Source organism: Salvia hispanica, chromosome 4 (assembly GCF_029641045.1).
Source record: "Salvia hispanica isolate PSC_SH4W2 chromosome 4, Shi_PSC_v1, whole genome shotgun sequence".
NCBI lineage: Eukaryota > Viridiplantae > Streptophyta > Magnoliopsida > Lamiales > Lamiaceae > Salvia > Salvia hispanica.
Genome location: NC_142695.1, coordinates 57986137 through 58007094, shown reverse-complemented (window position 1 = coordinate 58007094; position 20958 = coordinate 57986137). Strand labels below are relative to the sequence as shown.

The window sequence follows — 20958 nt, the reverse complement described above, 5'->3', positions numbered from 1 at the left end:
TATAAAAACACAAACATTCATTCCAAGAAGAAATAAATACACACCAACCATACAATTTATAAATGATAGCAAGAAACTGAAATAAAGTAAAAGTACATTGACACAAATCACAAAAAAAAAAGAAGAAAAAAAATCCAAAATTATAGCAAGTTGGAAAGATACCATCCATGAGTTTGACCTTGATTGAACTCTTTCACCGCTGAAAAAATGGGGATGTTATAAATCAATAAAATGAAATCTTAAAGTAATGTGAATATAAACAAATTCGAGTAAATGTTATGTTATTTGCAAAATTAAACAAAATATGTATTTAAGTGCATAGAATTTAGGTAATATTACCTGACATAAGTATTTCAGCTTCGTCTACATTTGGATACAAACACAGCAATCCTGACGTAGAACCAATCTCCAGCAGCATCAAACAAGTTGAAGAATGCAATTCTCCATGATTTCTTCAGTATAAATGAGCCAATAACTCCCCAAAATCCAAAGATAAAACCAAAACCCATTGATATGGCAACTTCTTGCATAAATGAAAAGACGCTGCCATTTTTTTCATTCAATTTTTCCCTTGGATTAGTGGTTGGTGGCCTCAATCTATCTTCCGGGCACTTTGGCATAGGGTTGCCACATAGTCCATAATTCTCTGCATAAGCCGATGGATTGAAGCTCTGCAATTGAGTGCCAGTTGGAATTTTCCCGGACAATTTGTTGTTGGACAAATCAAGAACGCCAAGAGTGTTTACTTGTGCCAAACTTGTAGGTATCTTTCCAGAGAATTTGTTGTGAGACAGATCAAGAGACTCTAGCATCTCCATTTTTCCAATATCTGAAATTATATATACATTCAAACTATTTCTAGATAGATTCAAGGATCTTAATCCCTTCATAGTGGAAAATGATTTGGGAATGTTCCCAATCAATCTATTGCTTGAAACATCAACTAGTTTGAGAAGACGGAGATTTTCCCAATATTCAGATTCCTTACCTTTCCATTGAAACGATGAATATCCATAGCGCTTATTCGCATTGATAGTAACACGATCTCCAATACCAAAACATTCACCATTTGATACCGCATAGCCATCGATCTTAGCATCAATTTGACCAAAAAAATTTCCATAAATGGATGGATTCAAGGCAAACTTACTAGACAAGATATTAAAATTGTCGAAGCAATCAGGTATTATCCAAGACAGATTGTTTAACGACAAATCTAGAATTTGAATACTAGTAAGATCGCATATCTCCTGAGGAATACTGCCATGCAATTTATTTCCACGAAGGTTTAGAATTTGCATTTGATTAAGCTGGCCGATCCAAGAAGGGATCTCTCCTGTTAACTTGTTCTCCCCAACATCAAAGATTTTCAATTCCTGACAATGTCTCAAATCATAAGGCAACTCACCAGATAAATTATTACCATGCATTTGTAGTGCACCGAGGTTATGTAATACTCCCAAGGAGAGAGGAATTTCACCCGAAAAACTGTTGTTAGCAAAATTGAGGGACACAAGGCCCTCCATTTTCTCCCAGCAGCGGGGAACCTCTCCGGCCAGTTGATTGTTGGATAGGTCAATGTGTTTAACCTCATCGTGGCGAGTTTTGCAAATAGATGAAATTGACCCGGAGAACATGTTTCCACTCAACCGAATCTCGGAAACATTGGCAGGAAATAATGGTACAGGACCTGAAAGTTGATTGTAACTAAGATCTATATACTTGATGGAAGCGGATGAGAGATTCGGAACTTTACCACTTATTTGATTGTAAGAGAGATACAAGGACTTTAACGAAGGAGAAACACTCCACAACCACTTCGGGGCTTCATCTGTTATATTGGCACCACTAATATCAAGAAGAGACAAATTTATCTGAGTTCGAATCCAATTTGGAAAATACGGGCCCACATTGCACCCGGCTAATTTTATAGCACTCAACAGAAAAGGAGGACTCCAATTAGGAGTAATATCCAAGATCAATAATGGATTGAAGGATAAATCTAGTGACACTAATTTATGAAGCTTGGAGAAGTGGGATTCATAGACTAAACCTTCCAACGAATTAGAAGAAAGATCGAGATATCGAAGGTAGGAGAGTTGGCCAATACTTATAGGAATGGAGCCGGTAAAGTTATTTCCGGAAAGGACCAGTTCTGTCAATGAAGGAAATGCTCTCAGGTCCGGGATTGATCCCGTGAGATTATTATAAGACAAGTCCAGTGATTCAATTGATTCCCACACAGAACCATTCAGAAAAAGAGATATAGAAGACAGAGAGTTAAACGAGAGATCAAGTGAGCGTAGGTTGGTAAGGTTCCCTAACTGAGGAGGTATGATCCCGCGAAAGTTAGACGAGCTAAGCTGCAAGTATTGTAATTGTTTCATGGAACTAATGAATTCCGGGATTGGAAATCCACCGAAATTATTGCCACCAAGGGAAAGGGTATTTAGCTGCTGCAACGCAAGTAATGACGAGCCAATCTTACCTCCAAATGCCACATTGCAGATTCGGAGGGCGGTGACATGACCGGTGTCGCTGCACTCAACACCATGCCATTCGCAGCATTCGTTGCTTTGCCACGACAAGAGAATTTCATTCTCATCAATGATATCCTTCTTGAAGCTAAGAAGAGCTTCTCGCTCGCTGTCTATGCATCTCACTTTTGCATCTCCTGAAACAAACACACATGAAAGAATAACAAGAACAATTTTGATTGCTATTATTTCTTTAGTCATGATGTATGGAAATGATATGTTTTTTGTTGGATACTCCACTGTATCAACTCAACGGTCTATATAGAGGTAAACATAATGTTGAGATGGTCCACCAAATGTGAAACCACCATATTTTCTCAAACATTGCGTTTATAGGGCTATTGCTTAGTTTAGCCCCATTATTTAATCCAGCGGTAGGGAAAAAAATTATCCTGATTTTGCTGTGCAAATTTAATTCACCTTTACTCCCTGCGTCACAGTTCTAGTATAAGTGATTGATATTTTTTGGCCCGATTTAAGAAAATGATACTCCCTCCGTCTCCCATTAGGAGTCACCATTTGACCGGGCACAGGTTTTAAGAAATATAAAGAAAAGTTGGTTGCAAAAGTTAGTGAAATGTGGGACCCACTTTTTTATATTGGTTTTATAATAAAATGTGAGTGAAGTGAGTTAGTGGAATGTGGGACCTACTACCATTTATGGTAAAAATGAAATGTGACTCTTAATTGGAGACGGGCCGAAATGGAAAAATGTGACTCTTAATGGGGGACGGAGGGAGTATTTATTAAGTTAAATGAAGAGAATCAAGTAAGAGAAAGATAAAGTAAGATAAAATAATGCATTGTATTATTTTTTTTACTATAAATGGAAATCTATTAATTGTAATTATTGGAAATACCAAAAAAAGAATATGTATTATTTTTTTACTATAAATGGAAATCCATCAATTGTAATTATTGGAAATAACAAAAAAAGAATATCAATGGATCGAAGGGAGTATTATATATCAAACAAACGAAAAACTAGATTAATTATACAACATATTTCCCATAAATTTAATGACGAATTGAATTACGCATGCATGACGTTGTACACCATTTTCTCATCAATGAAATGTGGAAATTATAGGTTGTATTGCCATGAAATGTATACATGAATTATAGCAATTTGAAAAAGTGATTGCCAAAGACTTGATCAGTCAACTTGGAACGACCCAAATTTTAGTTTAAAATTGACAAAGTAGAAAAGATTGAAAAAGAAAAAATAATTGAAGTATTGTTAGTAAGATTTAAAAGAAAAACTTATCAAAAATGAATATCTACTTCTTCCATCCCACTCAAGATCCATTTTCTATATGGAAATAAATTCATCTCTCCTCTCTCATTAAATTATTTAACTACATTAATTTTCCTATCTACGTACTTCACTTAAAAATTTATCCTAAAATCTCGTGCTACTAAAGAATGTTGGCATCTTGAGAGAGTACATAGCTTAGTTTGGTCCCATTATGTAGTCCTTTGGTGGTTTAATTAATTTCATCTTTAATATTTAATCGTTGTTTCAATTTTATCCTATTTAATCGAGTATTGTTAGTGAGTAACAGTGAGACTCATCTTATTAGAAAAAAAAAAGATACTCTCATCCGTCTCATAGAAATAAACCATATTTTCGCTTTCGTCCATTCCATAGAAATAGTCCATTTCCATTTATGACAACCTTTTTCTCTTTCTCTTTTATTTTATCATTTATGGACCCAACCATCCACTGCACAATTTCAACTAAGTATTTTTTCTCCTTTTCTTTTACTTTACCAATTACACATTAAAACCCGTGTCAGTGTCAACCCTAAAGGGCCTATTTATATGGGACGGAGGGAGTACTAAAATTGAAAAAATAGACTAATTTTGGATACAAATTGAAAATAATAAAAATGAACTAAATTTAATTAATACATATATCTACTAAATTTCCCGGATAACTGAATTTCTACATAAAAATCAAATTTCAAAAACTTGACCCTAGCTACAAAGCTGTTAGCGTAACGTAGAAATTGGGGTGGGGTTTTAAATGACGAAAGAATTCCTACGAATTATTAACAAAACTCAATCTATGCGGAATTGCCTATTTAATTTGGTTGCTTGCGTATAGAAAAATGAGGTGAAAGAGAAATCAAATGAAAAAGTGATTTGGAACGTTACCAAACCCACTACATAATGTTATGGTTTCCTATAAATGACTTCACTACTAATGGATGAGAGAAATCTTCAGTAAATTCACCAGACCAAAAAGTCATTGTTGAGTTTGACTAGAAATTACTTCATCACTAAATCAAGAGATGAAGACTTCAATAATTGCAAAATACATGTATTTTGAAATATGGAGTATGTGGCTAAGCCAATGAAAAGATACTACCAAAATAGCAAAGCGCTAATTTTTTGAAATTGAAAAAAATTATATACTCTAATTTTGGATTAATTAATTATAACAATCTATGTTAAATTATGACCAAACACGATTCAAACATAGTTTACAAATGAAAGCAAGAAATTGAAACAAAGTGAAAGTACATTGCTTTAATTCATAACAGAGAGATTGAGAACAATCAATCCAAATTATAGTAACTTGGAAAGATCACAAGCCATGTTAAAGTGCCTTCACCGCTGAAAAAAAATGAGGATGTTATGAATCAAAAAAATCAAATCTTGATAGTAAATGTAGTTGATATTTGCGAAAATTAGCCGGAAACTGTATTTAATGGCAAGAAATGTAGTTGATATTACCTGCATGTTTCAGCTTCGTCTCCATTTGGATACAAACACAGCAATCCTGACGTAGAACGAATGTCCAGCAGCATCAAATAAGTTGAAGAATGCAATTCGCCATAATTTATTCAGTATGAATGAACCAATAACTCCCCAAAATCCAAATATAAAACCAAAGGCCATTGATATGCCAACTTCTTGCATAAATGAGAAGTTGATGCCTTCTTTCTCATTCATGTTTTCCTCCGGATTAGGGGTGGATGGCCTCAAGCTATCTCCAGGGCACTTTGGCATAGGGTCGCCACAAAGTCCATCATTCTCAGCATAAGACAATGCATTGAAGCTCTGAAGTTGAGTACTCGTTGGAATTTTTCCAGACAAATTGTTGTTTGACAAATCAAGAAAGCCAAGATTGTGTATTTCGGCCAAACTTGTAGGTATCTTGCCGTAGAGTTGGTTATGAGATAAATCAAGATAATCTAGCACCTCCATATTACCAATATCCGGAATTATATATCCTTTCAGACTATTTCTTGATAGATTCAAGGATATTAAACCTCTCAAAGTGGAAAATGATTTGGGAATGTTTCCGGTTAATCTATTGCTCGAAAAATCAACGAGTTTGACAAGTGCGAGATTATCCCAAAATTCAGATTCCTTACCTTTCCATTGAAATGATGAATATCCATTGTGCTTCTTTTCGTTGATAATGTATATTGGATCAAACAGAAATAGATCAAAAAATGTGGAATCCTTACTAGCCAAGACAGTAAAACTGTTGAAGCAATCAGGTATTATTGAAGATAGATTGTTTATCGACATATCCAAAACTTTGATACTAGTAAGATTGCATATTTGGAGAGGAATCTCGCCATGCAAATTATTTCCACGAAGGTTTAGAATTTGCATTTTATACAGTTGGCCAATCCAACTGGGGATCTCTCCTGTTAACTTGTTCCCTCCAACATCAATCATTTCCAATGCTTGGCACAGTCTCAAACTGTAAGGCAACTCACCACATAACTCATTACCATGCATTTGTAGTGCACCAAGGTTATGTAAAGCGCCCAGAGAGGCGGGAATTTCACTAGAAAAACTGTTGTTAGCCAAATTGAGGGAGTGCAAGTTGGGTATATTCTTCCAGCAGTTGGGAACGTCTCCCGCCAACTGATTGTTTGATAGGTCAATGTATTCAAGATGACTGTGGATAGTTTGGCAAATGGATGACAATGAACCGGAGAACATATTTCCACTCAGCAGAATATCAGTAGCGTTGGCAGGAAATAATGCTATAGGTCCTGAGAATTGATTGTAACTAACATCCATAGACAAGATAGAGGTAGATGAGAGATTCAGAATTGTGCCACTTATTAGATTGTCGGATAGATATAAAGACTTTAATAAAGTAGACGTACTCCACAACCACCTTGGGACTTCATCTCTTATTTTGGCATCACGGAGATCAAGGATTGACAAATTCGTCTGACTTCGGATCCATTTTGGAAAATATGGGCCCACATTGCACCTAGTTAAATATAAACTACTCAAACAACAGAAAGGAGGACTCCAATCAGGGGCAATATCCAAGATCAATAATGGATTAAAGGACAAATCTAGTGACTTTAAGTTAACAAGCTTGGAGAAGTGGGATTCAGAGATTACACCCTCCAATGAATTATACGAAAGATCTAGATCTTGAAGCTCGGAGAGTTGGCCAATACTTAGAGGAACTAAACCTTCCAAAGAATTGAAGGGAAGATGTAGAAGCTGAAGCTTTGAGAGGTGGCCAATACTCGTAGGAATTGAGCCTGTAAAGTTGTTTTTTCCGAGGTGCAATTCTTTCAGTGAAGGAAATGCTTTTATGTCCGGAATCGACCCATTGAGTTTATTATAAGACAACTTCAATGTTTCAAGTGATTCCAATACAGAACCAAGTGTAAAAGAAGATATAGAACTCAAAAAGTTATATGAGAGATCAAGTATGCGTAGGTTGGTAAGATTCGCTAACTGAGGAGGGACACTCCCACAAAGGTTTAACTGTTGTAATTGTTTCATGGAACCAATGGATTCCTGGCTCGGAATACATCCAAAATCATTCACACTGAGGTCAAGATACTTTAAATGATGCAACTTAAGCAATGAATAGGCCATCTTACCGCTATCTTTTACTATGACACCATTGACTTTGAGGGCGATGACGTGGCCAGTGGCGTTGCTGCACTCAACACCATTCCATGCGCAGCATTCGTTGTTTTGCCACGACGAGAGATCATCAAACTCAGCATCGATTAGGCCATTCTTGAAGCTTAGAAGAGCATCTCTTTCCCTCTCTATGCATCTCACTTCTTCATCTCCGGAAACAAACACACATAAAAGAATAACAAGAACGAATTTGATTGCTATTCCTTGATCGGAAAATCATGCTTTCTTAATTGATGGTACTAAAATATGTGGGATGCTAAACAATCTAAAATTGGTGGGTTTAAATAGCCCAACACACTTAGATTCATCCACATTTTTGCACTTGGAATACATTTTCGCGTGCACTTAAAATATTGTTTACGTGGTTTCCTGGAAATTACTCCAATATATAATTGCAAAATAGAAGATAAGTATGTTCCAAAGTCGTAGTATTATAGTATTAAATAAGCAAATATACAAAAAGTTTTGATGAGTTTAAGATAAATATGTTCCAAAGTTATATTAAAATGTATTTGACCAATTTGCCCTTTAAAACACGATTGACCAAGTCAGTTTTTGACTAAACTATTAACTATGGACCCAAATTTATTTTAAGACCAAAATCTTAAACAATTAATGTGTAGCGTAAAAATCATTTGAGTGAGTATACAGGATTAATTTTTGAATTTATTCTAATAATTTAATTTTTCGAAGAGTCTTGGGATGACTTCTAAGTCAAGTTTAATTAATTTTAAAAAAGATTAATCATGAATAGGATGTCGGCCACCTGGTAGGAATTTCTTTAGTTTCCGTTTCAACTCATTTAATGCATTATAATACTGTAATCAAAATAAATTATCTATGATTTTAATTCTAGTGGAAAAGTCCTCCACGATGAATTTCAATTATGGAAGTGATCCACGTCCACGTCTAAAGGACATAAACTATGAGATTATATTTATGCATTTAAAATAAATTCAGCGCACAAGCACAAATTTCCGAGGACATATTAATGGAATGATTCACGTCCACGTCTAAAGCTTATGAAGTTATGATTGATTTCTTGTTTAGGCTGGTTCTACTTGCTTTATACGATTATTGGGAAAGTGTAAGTACATATCGTTTGTGTAGAAGTAAATTTATTCGAAACAAAAGCACACCAACATAAGCTTACAAATGAAAGTAAAAAGACTGAAAACATATAGTAAAATTACATAGAAAGATCACAAGCCATGACTTTGTGCACCTTCATTCACCGCTGAAAAAAAGAGGACGTTATAGTTATTCTTACAAATGAAATTTTGATTGCAATATTTCAGAAGTAATGTGAATATAACAAAAATTTGAGTAAATGCAACCCATATTACCTGCATTTCAGCTTCGTCTCCATTTGGATACAAACTCAGCAATCCTGACATAGAACCAATCTCCAACAGCATCCAAAAAACTGAAGAATGCAATTCTCCATGATTTCTTCAGTATGAATGAACCAATGACTCCCCAAAATCCAAAGATAAAACCAAAGCCCATTGATATCCCAACTTCTTGCATAAACGAGAAGATGTTTCCATCGTTATCATTCATGTTGTCCCTCGAATTAGTGGTGGATGGCTTCAAGCTATCTTCGGGGCACATTGGTAGAGGGTCGCCGCATAGTCCTACATTTCCAACATAAGACGATGCATTGAAGCTCTGAAGTTGAGTACTCGTTGGAATTTTTCCACACAAATTATTGTTCGACAAATCAAGAACACCAAGAGTGTGTATTTCAGCTAAACTTGTAGGTATCTTGCCAGAGATATGGTTATGAGATAGATCAAGAGAATCTAGCATCTCCATTTTACCAATGTCTGGAATAATATGACCCGTCAAACTATTTCTTGAAAGATTCAAGGAATTTAAATTGCTCATACTGGAAAATGACTTGGGAATGTTCCCAGTCAATCTATTGCTTGAAAGATCAATGAGTTTGAGAAGCCCGAGATTTTTCCTGTATTCTGATTCCTTACCTTTCCATTGAAATGACGAATATTCATACTCCCATGTTTCATAGCCTCCAAACTGTGTACCAATAGTACCTACGTAAGCATATGTGTCACTGATACTCTCACTTGCCAAGAGAGTGAAATTGTCGAAGCAATCAGGTATTATCGAAGACAGATTGTTTATCGATAAATCTAGAACTTGAATATTAGTAAGATTGCATATCTCGGGAGGAATACTGCCATGCAATTTATTTCCACGAAAGTTTAGAAATTGCATTTGATACAGCATGCCAATCCAAGTAGGGATCTCTCCTGTTAGCTTGTTTCTTCCAATATCAATGATTCTCAATTCTTGGCATTGTCTCAAATTGTAAGGCAACACACCAGAAAAGCCATTACCATGCAACATGAGTGCAAGTAACTCTTTTAAGTTGCCTAAAGAGGGAGGAATTTCACCCAAAAAACCGTTGTTAGCCAAATTGAGGTAACTCAAGCTTGGCATATTGCCCCAACAATTGGGAACCTCTCCTGCCAACTGATTATTTGATAGGTCAAAGTATTCGAGATAGTCATGGGGAGTTTTGCAAAGAGATGAAATTGAACCCGAGAACATATTTCCATTCAGCTGAATGTGTGAAGCATTGACAGACAATAATGGTATAGGACCTCGGAATTGATTGTTACTAAGATCCATATACCTAATGGAGGTGGATAAGAGATTCAGAACTGTACCACTTATTTGATTGTAGGAGAGAAATAAGTATTTTAATGAAGAAGACGTACTCCACAACCACCTTGGGACTTCATCTGTTACATGGGTGCCATTGAGATTAAGGTATGTCAAATTCCTCTGAGTTTGGAGCCATTTTGGAAAATATGGGCCCACTTTGCACCAGGCTAAATTCAAATTATCCAACTGAAAAGGAGGAGTCCAATTAGAGGGAATATCCAAGATGAATGAATTGAAGGATAGATCTAGTGACTTTAACTTATCAAGCTTGGAGAAGTAGGATTCAGAGACTAAACCTTCCAAAGAATTATGAGAAAGATATAGACTTTGAAGATTTGAGAGTTGGCCAATACTTAGAGGAACTAAACCTTTGAAAGAATTTTGTGAAAGATCTAGATCTTGAAGCTTGGAGAGATGGCCAATAGTTACGGGTATGGAACCGGTAAAGTTATTGTTTGAAAGGTCCAATTCTGTCAATGAAGGAAATGCTCTCAGGTCCGGCATTGATCCGTTGAGATGATTATTGGACAAGTCTAGTATTTTGAGTGATTTAAGTACAATACCAAGTTGAGATAGAGATACACAACACAAAGAGTTGAATGAGACGTCAAGTAAGCGTAGGTTGGTAAGATTCCCCAACTGAGGAGGAATACTCCCAGAAAAGTTACAACCCCCAAGGTATAGATGTTGTAATTGTTTCATGGAACCAATGAATTGTGGGATCGGAATGCCTCCAAAATCATTCTGACTAAGGTCAAGTGAACGTAGGTTGGTAAGGTTCCCTAACTGAGGAGGAATGCTCCCAGAAAACATAGAGAATTGAAGAGACAAGTGTTGTAATTGGTTCATGGAACCAATGAATTGTGGGATGGGAATTTCTCCGAATTCATTCCAACTAAGGTCAAGTGAGTGTAGGTTGGTAAGGTTCCCTAACTGAGGAGGAATAATCCCACTAAAATAACAATTCTCAAGAGACAAGTGTCGTAATTGTTTCATGGAACCAATGAATTTTGGGATCGGAATGCCTCCAAAATCATTATGACTGAGGTCAAGATGATTTAAATGATCCAACTCAAGCAATGAAGAGCCAATCTTACCTCTCAACTTTGCAGAATAATGTGAATTAAGTTGGAGGGTGATGACATGGCCAGTGGTGTTGCTGCACTCAACACCATGCCATTCGCAACATTCGTCGCTTCGCCAGGATGAAAGAATACCATGCTCATCGATGAGGCCATTCTTGAAGCTAAGAAGAGCTTCTCTCTCACTCTCAATGCATCTCACTTCTGCATCTCCTGAAACAAACACACATAGAAGAAGAACAACAACTACAAATTTGATTGCTGTTCTTTTGTCAGAAATCATATTACTCTCTTTAGTGATGTATGGAAGTGAATTGAATTTCTTGTATACATGCATGAAGTTGTACATCATTTTCTCATCATTGAAATGAAGAGTTTACTAATTACGTTGGACGATCTACATTTATTATTTTGGTTGGAGTTAGTTGGAAATATTGATTACCAAAACTTGAATCAACTTTTAAGAACCTATAATAGTCATTTTTTTTGTACACAAAAATATTGATGAAAGTTAAAAATCTTAGTCTATAAGTCAATGCTGTAACTTTAAATTTGAGAATGACCCAAGAAAAATATGTCGGTGGTTGGAATTTCCTCATCTCATTTAATGCAGCATAAATCACTAACCAATAATTAATAATTCTACTCGAAAAGTCCCTCATGAAAGATATTACTTTATGTAGAGTGATCCATCTACACGTTTTATATTCAAATGACACCCCTAAAAGATCGAGCTATAATATTGAAAATGAATTTATGAGATAGGTGGATTACATTATACTATCAACGTCTCCCAAATATTGTCACACTTTGACCCGGTACGAATTTTAAGAAATATAATGGAAAGTGAGTTTAAAAAGTTGATGGGATGTGGGTCCTACTTTTAAAGTATTAGTTTTATAATAAAATGTGAGTATGAATGAGTTAGTGGAATATGAGGGTTCACTACCAAAAATGGTAAAAAGTGAAGTGTGACAAACTTTCAGAGATGAACCGAAATGCTAAACTGTGACAAACTTTCAAGGACGGAGGAAGTATGTATTTAAAAGTTAGAAAGAAAAATATAACATAGTACCTCCGTCGTCCCATTGCAAAAACTGATATTGGATATCTCATCGTAAGTGATAAATTTTCATATTTAGAAAAAAGTAGAAGTATTACTTTATTTTGCTTTTTCTTCTTTTTATATTTCTACTTTATTTCCTTTCCACTTAATTTAATAAAATTTATTTTTCTAAATGACATATCGAAAAGAAGTTGATCACTAGAGACGGAACAGATAGGCTACACTTTAGCGGATAAAGTCAGAGTTTTTGGGCTGATATGTTAAAGCCCATGCCGGAGTTCGCATGAGATAAAGTAACATAAAAGTGTCCACTTATCTTTATCAATTCCAGACAGGAAATAGGGATTTCTTCAATGAGAAAATACAAAAAACGAATAAAGGTAAAAAGACTAGAAAAGTGAAAGTACATTGAAATTTGACACAATTCACAACAAAAAAAAAAGAACAAAAAAAAAGCAAAATTACAGTAACTTATAAAGATTACCATATTTTCATTGCTGAAAAATTGGAAATGTTATAATACCAAAACTGGAATCTTGATTGCAATATTTTAAAAGCAATGTGCATACAACATATTCAAGTAAATATGGTAACATTTGTGTCAATTAACCTAAAACTGTAATTAACACATGAAATGTAGTTAGAATATTTGTGACAATTAGCCTAAAACAATATGTTTTTTTTTCCCGGAAATTATCTACAGTACTACTATTAATTGATAATAGAAATTCTTCAATAAGTGCAAAATACAAAATAAAATACATGTGGCCAAGTCATAGGTTAAATAAACTAATACGATAAATTCATGCGTGTCATGTCATATGACGTTATTATTTATTATAAATTTTACTCTAAATTTGGATTAATAATTATTACAATCAACTAGTTATTTACGATGATACACAATTTAATTAATTAGTTAGATGTCCTACTGGAAGCTAAACTAATAATTCAAGGATTTGATTCACCCAATATGTAGGATGTAGTGTGGTCTGTGTGAATTAAAACTAAAAGCAAATAATTCAACATTTAACATCAATTGAATTAGTAAACTTAATTTATTATCTATTTACGCATACTAAAATAAAATTAAAGAAATAAAATCTTGTTAAGATTTATTAGAAAAGTAGAATGATAAACTTAAGTAATTGAGTATTGACCGAATTTTATGTTGAAAGCCCATTTCTACTTCCAAGGCCCATTCTGAGCCCAGTTATATTTGATAAATTTGATCAGTTTCTTAAAACTCGTGCGAGTCAAACGTCGACAAATTATAAGAGATGGAGGGAGTATATGATCCTCACGTTTGACGACAGGTAAAATTTAAAAGCATATGATTGATTTCTTGTTTTGGGTGATTCTACTTTTTCATATGATTATTGGGAAAGTTAACTAAGGTTAGTCCTTTCAATCTTGTTTTGGTATAATCTTCTTATTGTATTTTGTATTTAGATGATGTTACATGTTGTTGGAATAAAGAGAAAATTGGCAATATAAGGAAATAATAATTAAGGCTACAACACCAAACCTCAAAGATACGATTTTAGCTTTGTTTTGGTCGAAAATTAGTGAAGACTACTGAAAGCTGACATTTACAGGCAAGAACTAAGTATAAAAACACAAACTTTATTTCTATAGAAGAAATAAACACACACCAAACCTAAAGTTTACAAATGAAAGCAACAAACTGAAACAAAGTGAAAGTACAAAACAAGAGATAAGAAAAAAACAATCCAAATTACAGTAACTTGGAAAGATCAGCATCCATGAGTTCGATGTTGTGATTGAACGTTAAAGCGCCTAGTTTCACCGCTGAAAATAATGAGGATATTACGAATATGAAAATAAAATCTTGATAGTATAATATGTTAAAATAGTAACGTGAAGAGTAAATTTTATGTTTTTTTAGGAAAATTACCTGAAAACTGTATTTAAGAGCAAAAAATGAAGTTGATATTACCTGCATGTTTCAGCTTCGCCTCCATTTGGATACAAACACAACAATCCTGACGTAGAACCAATCTCCAGCAGCATCGAATAAGTTGAAGAATGCAATTCTCCACGATTTCTTCAATGCGAATGAGCCAATAACTCCCCAAAATCCAAAGATAAAACCAAAGCCCATTGATATGCCAACTTCTTGCATAAATGAGAAGTTGCTGCCGTCTTTCTCGTTCATGTTTTCCGCCGGATTAGTGGAGGACGGCCTCAAGATATCTCCTGGGCACTTTGGCAGAGGGTCGCCACAAAGTCCATCATTCCCGGCATAAGACGATGCATTGAAGCTCTGAAGTTGAGTACCCGTCGGAATTTTTCCAGACAACTTGTTGTTCGACAAATCAAGAACGCCAAGAGTGTGTATTTCTGCCAAACTTGTAGGAATATTGCCTGAGAGTTGGTTATGAGATAGATCAAGAGAATCTAGCATCTCCATTTTACCAATATCTGGAATTATATATCCCGTCAAACTATTTCTTGATAGATTCAACGAATTTAATCCGCTCATATTGGAAAATGATTTCGGAATGTTCCCAGTCAATCTATTGCTTGAAAAATCAATGAGTTTGAGACTCCATAGATTTTTCCTGTATTCTGTTTCCTTACCTTTCCATTGAAATATTGAATATTCATACTCCCTATGTACAATGTCACCAAAATATATAGCAAAAGAATACCCATACGTGTAATCCTTATCTGCTAAGAGAGTGAAATTGTTGAAGCAATCAGGTATTATCGAAGATAAGTTGTTTACTGATAAATCCAAAACTTGAATATCAGTAAGATTGCAGATTTGGGGAGGAATACTGCCATGCAATTTATTTCCATGAAGGTTTAGAATTACCATCTTATTCACCAGACCAATCCATGTGGGGATCTCTCCTTTTAACTTGTTCCCTCCAACATCAAAGATTTTCAATGCTTGGCAATGTCTCAAACTATAAGGCAATTCACCAGATAAATTATTACCATGCATCTGTACGGCACGAAGGTTTTGTAACTCGACCAAAGAGGCAGGTATTTCACCTGAAAATTTGTTGTTAGCCAAATTGAGGGAGAGCAATTCCGGCATTTTCTCCCAGCAGTTGGGAACCTGTCCTTCCAACAGATTATTGGAGAGGTGAAGATTCCAAAGCTGATCATGGTGTGTTTCACAAATAGATGAAATTGAACCGGAAAACATATTTCCACTCAACTTAATCTCATAAGTAGTGGCAGGAAATAATGGTATAGGACCTGAGAATTGATTGTAACTAAGATCCATAAACAGGATGGAGGTGGATGAGAGATTCGGAATCGTACCACTTATTTGATTGTTTGAGAGATATAGGGAATCTAATAAGGAAGACGTATTCCACAACCATATGGGGACTTCATCTCTTATATTGGTACCACTGAGATCAAGGGATGACAAATTCCTTTGAGATCGTATCCATTTTGGAAAATATGGACCCACATCGCACTCAGCTAAAAATATTCTACTCAACTGAAAAGGAGGACTCCAATCAGGGGCAATATCCAAGTTCAATAATGGATTGAAGGATAAATCCAGTGTAGTTAACTTGTCAAGCTTTATGAAGAGGGATTCAGACACTAAACCTTCCAAAGAATTATAAGAAAGATCTAGATTTTGAAGCTCGGAGAGTTGGCCAAGACTCAGAGGAATGGGACCTGTAAAGTTGTTTCCGGAGAGGTCCAAGTGTGTCAACGAAGGAAATGGTCTCAGGTCTGGGATAGATCCGTTGAATTGATTTCCAGACAAGTTTAGTATTTGGAGTGATTCCAACACAGAACCAAGTATGGAAAGAGACATTGAAGTCAGAGAGTTAAGAGAGAGATCAAGTGAGCGTAGATTGGTGAGGTTACCTAACTCTGGAGGGACAGTCTCAAAACCATTCCAACCGAGTGCAAGTGAGCGTAGGTTGGTAAGGTTCCCTAACTGAGGAGGAAATTTCCCATGAAAGCCGGAATGCTCAAGAGACAAGTGTTGTAATTGTTTCATAGACCCGATGAATTCTGGAATTGGAACGGATCCAAACTGATTCCCACTGAGATCAAGATGATTTAAATGATGCAACTCAAGCAATGAAGAACGAACCTCACCTCCCAATCCAAAATGATCACATTTGAGGGCGATGACATGGCCAGTGGTGTTGCTGCACTTAACACCACGCCATTCGCAGCATTCGTCACTTTGCCACGACGAGAGAACACCATCCTCGTCGATGGTGCCATTCTTGAAGCTAAGAAGAGCTTCTCTCTCGCTCTCGATGCATCTCACTTCCGCGTCTCCTGAAACAAACACACAAGAAAGAACAACAAGAACAAATTTGATTGCTATTCTTTTTTCAGAAATCATACTCTCTTTACTCATGTATTGAAGTGAATTGTATTTTGTAGGATACTGAATTGTATATTAAGGGTAACGGTTTAAATAGGCAAAATCTCTAAAATGAAACCCAACGTACCTCGAAAACTTGACAGTCAACTTGAAAAACAAAACAAGAAAGTGACACTTGACTAAGTTATAATCACAAATCATATAAAAATAATTTTTTAAGATATAATTCATGATAAGATATAGTATAACGTAAAAAGAGGTCCGAGCTTATATATTACGAAATAGTTTTTCAACATACAAACAAATCTGAACGTAAGAATTGCGTTCGAAATCAGAGAAAAGAAAACGACGTATAGTAAAGCGAAGGTTGGCTAATTTATTATCACTAAAATTATGTACATTATAAATTGAAACATAATTCGTGATTATGTACAAAGATATTCTTCCATCAATTTTATGTGGAAATTTAACTGTACAGGCATCAATGAAATGAAGAATTGAACGAACCATATTCATTATTTTGGTCGAAGCGAAAAATTATAAAATAAGTAGAGTAATTACTTATTGTTACTATATTCTTTGTTAAAATAATTCTACAAAATAAATCTTTTGAAATTTTATATATATCCGACTCTTTTCTACTTACCAAATTTTTCTCAATCTTAAAATTGTACTATCAAAGACGAAATAATTCATGATAACATAGCGTAGAAATTGGGTTGGTGTTATAATTTTCCAAGATAGAGTAGTGATATAGGACAACTATTACTTTAATGCATAACTATACACTAGAACACGGAGTTCATTATGATTGTGTTTTGGTCTCTATAAATTTGTTTTAGTTCATTATAAAGGCATTTTAGTTCGTAACATAGATTTGAAAACACGGATAGAACGGAAATGTCATTATCGTGAAGGGTTTAGGTTTAGTTGGTTCGTATTTTCAAAATTCAACTAATCTCATCCTTCCATTTTTTTTCATATAATGGCTGAATTTATTTTTTAATTATGCATTTTATTTAGTTGTACATTAATCGCTTCTCTTCCAAGATATAAACAAAATTTAACGTAAGAATGACGTTCAAAATCAATGGAAAAAAAAAACAAATTTGATTGCTATTCTTTTTTCAGAAATCATACTTTCTTTACTCATGTATTGAGTGAATTGTATTTTGTGGATAATCTATTGTATCTTAAGGGTAACGGTTTAAATAGGAAAAATCTCTAAAATGAAATCCTACTTACCTCGAAAACTTGACAGTCAATTTTAAAAACAAAACAAGAAAGTGAAACTTCACTAAGTTATAATCACAAATTATACAAAAATTCTTTTTTAAGATGAAATGTTTTCATACAAACAAATCTGAACGCAAGAATTGCGTTTGAAATCAATGGAAAGAAAAGACACATAGTCAAGTTAAAATTGACTAAATTATTATCACTAAAAATATGTACAGTACATAATAAATTGAACATAATTCGTGATTATATACAAAGATATTTTTCATCAATTTAATGATGAAATTGAACTGTATATTGCATGAAGATTGTACATGATTTTTATATCTATGAAACGAAGAATTGAACGAACTATATTTCAATCTAATGGCTGAAATTTATGTTGTACATATTTTTACAGATACTAGTTTAGTCAATTTTCGCTTGACTATGTGTCTTTTCTTTTCACTGATTTCAAACGCAATTCTTACGTTTAGATTTGTTTGTGGAAAATTATTTCGTAAATTGAGCACTTCTTCCAAGATAGAAACAATGGGAAAAAAGACAAAAAGACTAAATCATCATCACTTAAAATATTGTACATAATAAATTGAAAGACAACTCGTAGTGATTATATACGATGATAATAAATTCTCAAATAAGTACAAAGTAAAAGATAAAAATATATCTGATATTCAAAAATCAAACAAAAAACTCAGATGAGTTTGACTGATTCGTAAATAATATAATTTCGTCGTAAGAACTTGAAAGTCAAAGAAAAATTACTATATTACAAACTCATAAAATTTTATTTTTATGATTTTTTTTCCTAGTTGTTTGTGTCATGTCATATGTTATTACAAATTTTACTATTTTATGTACTAGTTTTTGAAAAAAAATCATACAATAAATTGTTGGATTAGTAAAACACTCCTCTAATTTCAACCAATAATTCAGAGATATAAGTCACCCAATTTGTGTCAGATTAGTTAGTGAATTATAGTTATACTAAAATTGTCGAAATAAAAACGATATAAAATGATTAAAAGATAGTGACATTAATTTTCGGCCCATTATAAGCCCAGCTAAAGTTGATCAACCTCCCTTGGTGGACTTTGTTTCAGCAATATCAGTTTAGGCCCATTAGGTAATTTGACATTTTAATTATTACTCCCTCCGTTTTTTTAAAATAGCAACTCTCTCCATTTTAGCACGTTATTTAAAGATAGCAACTTTCAAACTTTCTATTTTAGGAAATCTTTACACCCCTATATATCAATTTAATTACCACTTATACCACTACAACTAATAACCTAAAGTGGTCTCATAATCCACCAACATTAATTCCATTACTTTTTTCTCTTCCTCTCTCCTACTATATCAATTTTTTTTTCTCACTATCTCTTACTTTACTAATTTTTTTTCTCTCTCTTACTTCACCAAATTGTGCATTACAACCCGTGACGTTTCAAATGTCCCTATTTTTAAAAAAACGGAGGAGTAGTATTCATTACTAAATTAATTTTGTTATTCAAAATACATAACTCATTTGGAGTAACATGTTTTTATTTTCACAACCGAATTTTTTAAATATAGTTTTTGTTTGACCATGATTAACAAATTGAATATGTTGGCGGAATTTAAAAAGTGTACATGATTTTCTCATTAGTAAAATGAAGAATTCACTAGTACGTTCAACGAAGAACTACTATATATTTTTTTATTTTAGTTAGAGTCGACTAGTAAAAGTAAAATTATTAAGAAAGTCGAGTTTCTTTTACACCCAAGGTATTGTTGGCTATTTATAGTTTAGAGAAAAATATTGGATAAGCATAGCATTTTCCTACAATGAAAACAGAGTGAGTGAAAGTACAAAAACACAAACATCCATGCCTAGAAAAAACAAATACATACCAACATATAGTTTACAAAGGAAAGTAAAAACACTAAAAAATTAAAATTACAATAACTTAGAAATAAGATCACCAGCTCACCTTGTTTCATCTCTAAAGCGAGTAGTGTCACCGCTGAAAAAAATTGGGATTGTTATAAATTCAAAAAATAAAATCTTGATTGCAATATTTTAAAGTAATGTGAATGTAACAAATTCGAGTAAATGAAATGTAGTTGATATTACCTGTATTGCATTTCAATTTCTTCTCCATTTGGATACAAACACAGTAATCCTTACATAGAACCAATCTCCAACAACATCCAACAAGTTGAAGAATGCAATTCTCCATTATTTCTTCCATATCAACGAACCAATAACTCCTCAAAATCCAAAGATAAAACCAAAGCCCATTGATATGCCAACTTCTTGCATAAATGAGAAGACTCTGTCTTTCTCATTCATGTTTCCATTCGAATTAGTGGTGGATGGCCTCAAGATATCTCCGGGGCACTTTGGTAGAGGGTCGCCACATAGTCCATTATTATCGGCATAATACGATGCATTGAAGCTCTGAAGTTGAGTACCCGTTGGAATTTTTCCAGACAAACTGTTGTTCGACAAATCAAGAAAACCAAGAGTGTGTACTCCTGCCAAACTTATAGGTATCTTGCCATAGAGTTGGTTGTGAGATAGATCAAGAGCATCTAGCACCTCCATATTACCAATATCTGGAATTATATATCCTGTCAAACTATTTCTTGATAGATTCAAGGATATTAATCCCTCATAGTGGAAAATGATTTGGGAATGTTTCCGGTCAATCTATTGCTAGAAAAATCAATGAGTTTGAGCCATTTGACATTATTCCAATATTCCGATTCCTTGCCTTTCCATTGAAATGATGAATATCCATCGTGATTATTTTCATTCATAAGGGCCATTGGACCAAAAAAAATTTCATCAAAATTTGGATTATGGATATACTTATACTCACTAGACAAGACAGTAAACTTGTTGAAGCAATCAGGTATTATCGAAGAAAAGTTATTTATCGAAAAATCCAGAATTTGAATAAATGTAAGATTGCATATCTGGTAAGGAATACTACCATGCAATTTATTTCCACGAAGATTTAGAATTAGCATGCTATGCAACTGGCCAATCCAAGTGGGGATCTCTCCTGTTAACTTGTTCCCTCCAAC

The 20958-nt window shown here is 34.1% G+C and overlaps 4 protein-coding genes and 1 long non-coding RNA gene across 6 annotated transcripts; all 5 read right to left on the bottom strand.

The window, feature by feature from the left end:
* Window positions 1–2: 2 nt before the first annotated feature.
* LOC148929690 (receptor-like protein EIX2) lies at window positions 3–2801 on the bottom strand. Of its 2 annotated transcripts, XM_089070108.1 has the most exons (3): window positions 1757–2801; window positions 340–1690; window positions 3–199 (listed from the first exon to the last, which is right to left on the bottom strand). In XM_089070108.1, exons 1-2 carry the CDS (start codon window positions 2736–2738, stop codon window positions 354–356), a joined length of 2319 nt encoding a protein of 772 aa, XP_088926234.1. In that variant the 5' UTR covers window positions 2739–2801; the 3' UTR covers window positions 3–199; window positions 340–353. The 2 variants fall into 2 exon arrangements, with proteins under 2 accessions (XP_088926234.1, XP_088926233.1); XM_089070107.1 differs by having other exon boundaries at window positions 340–2801.
* Window positions 2802–5288: 2487 nt separating this feature from the next.
* On the bottom strand, window positions 5289–7412 carry LOC148929689 (receptor-like protein EIX2). Its single transcript, XM_089056989.1, has one exon. It carries the CDS (start codon window positions 7410–7412, stop codon window positions 5289–5291), a length of 2124 nt encoding a protein of 707 aa, XP_088913115.1.
* Window positions 7413–8501: 1089 nt separating this feature from the next.
* LOC148929688 (receptor-like protein EIX2) lies at window positions 8502–11575 on the bottom strand. The gene is made up of 2 exons (XM_089056030.1): window positions 8810–11575; window positions 8502–8700 (listed from the first exon to the last, which is right to left on the bottom strand). Exon 1 carries the CDS (start codon window positions 11520–11522, stop codon window positions 8817–8819), a length of 2706 nt encoding a protein of 901 aa, XP_088912156.1. The 5' UTR covers window positions 11523–11575; the 3' UTR covers window positions 8502–8700; window positions 8810–8816.
* A 2336-nt stretch (window positions 11576–13911) lies between these two features.
* Window positions 13912–16680, bottom strand: LOC148929687 (receptor-like protein EIX2). The gene is made up of 2 exons (XM_089070081.1): window positions 14266–16680; window positions 13912–14117 (listed from the first exon to the last, which is right to left on the bottom strand). The coding sequence occupies exon 1, from the start codon at window positions 16675–16677 to the stop codon at window positions 14275–14277; it is 2403 nt and encodes an 800-aa protein (XP_088926207.1). The 5' UTR covers window positions 16678–16680; the 3' UTR covers window positions 13912–14117; window positions 14266–14274.
* A 3046-nt stretch (window positions 16681–19726) lies between these two features.
* LOC148929686 (uncharacterized) lies at window positions 19727–20706 on the bottom strand. Its single transcript, XR_016137778.1, has 2 exons — window positions 20000–20706; window positions 19727–19889 (listed from the first exon to the last, which is right to left on the bottom strand). It is a non-coding gene; the product is annotated as an uncharacterized LOC148929686 (long non-coding RNA).
* Between the last annotated feature and the right edge of the window lie 252 nt (window positions 20707–20958).

What these genes read in the sequence shown, in the direction of transcription:
- LOC148929690 (XM_089070107.1), bottom strand. Translation starts at nt 2,738, where the DNA reads ATGACTAAAGAAATAATAGCAATCAAAATTGTTCTTGTTATTCTTTCA.
- LOC148929689 (XM_089056989.1), bottom strand. Translation starts at nt 7,412, where the DNA reads ATGGCCTATTCATTGCTTAAGTTGCATCATTTAAAGTATCTTGACCTC.
- LOC148929688 (XM_089056030.1), bottom strand. Translation starts at nt 11,522, where the DNA reads ATGATTTCTGACAAAAGAACAGCAATCAAATTTGTAGTTGTTGTTCTT.
- LOC148929687 (XM_089070081.1), bottom strand. Translation starts at nt 16,677, where the DNA reads ATGAGTAAAGAGAGTATGATTTCTGAAAAAAGAATAGCAATCAAATTT.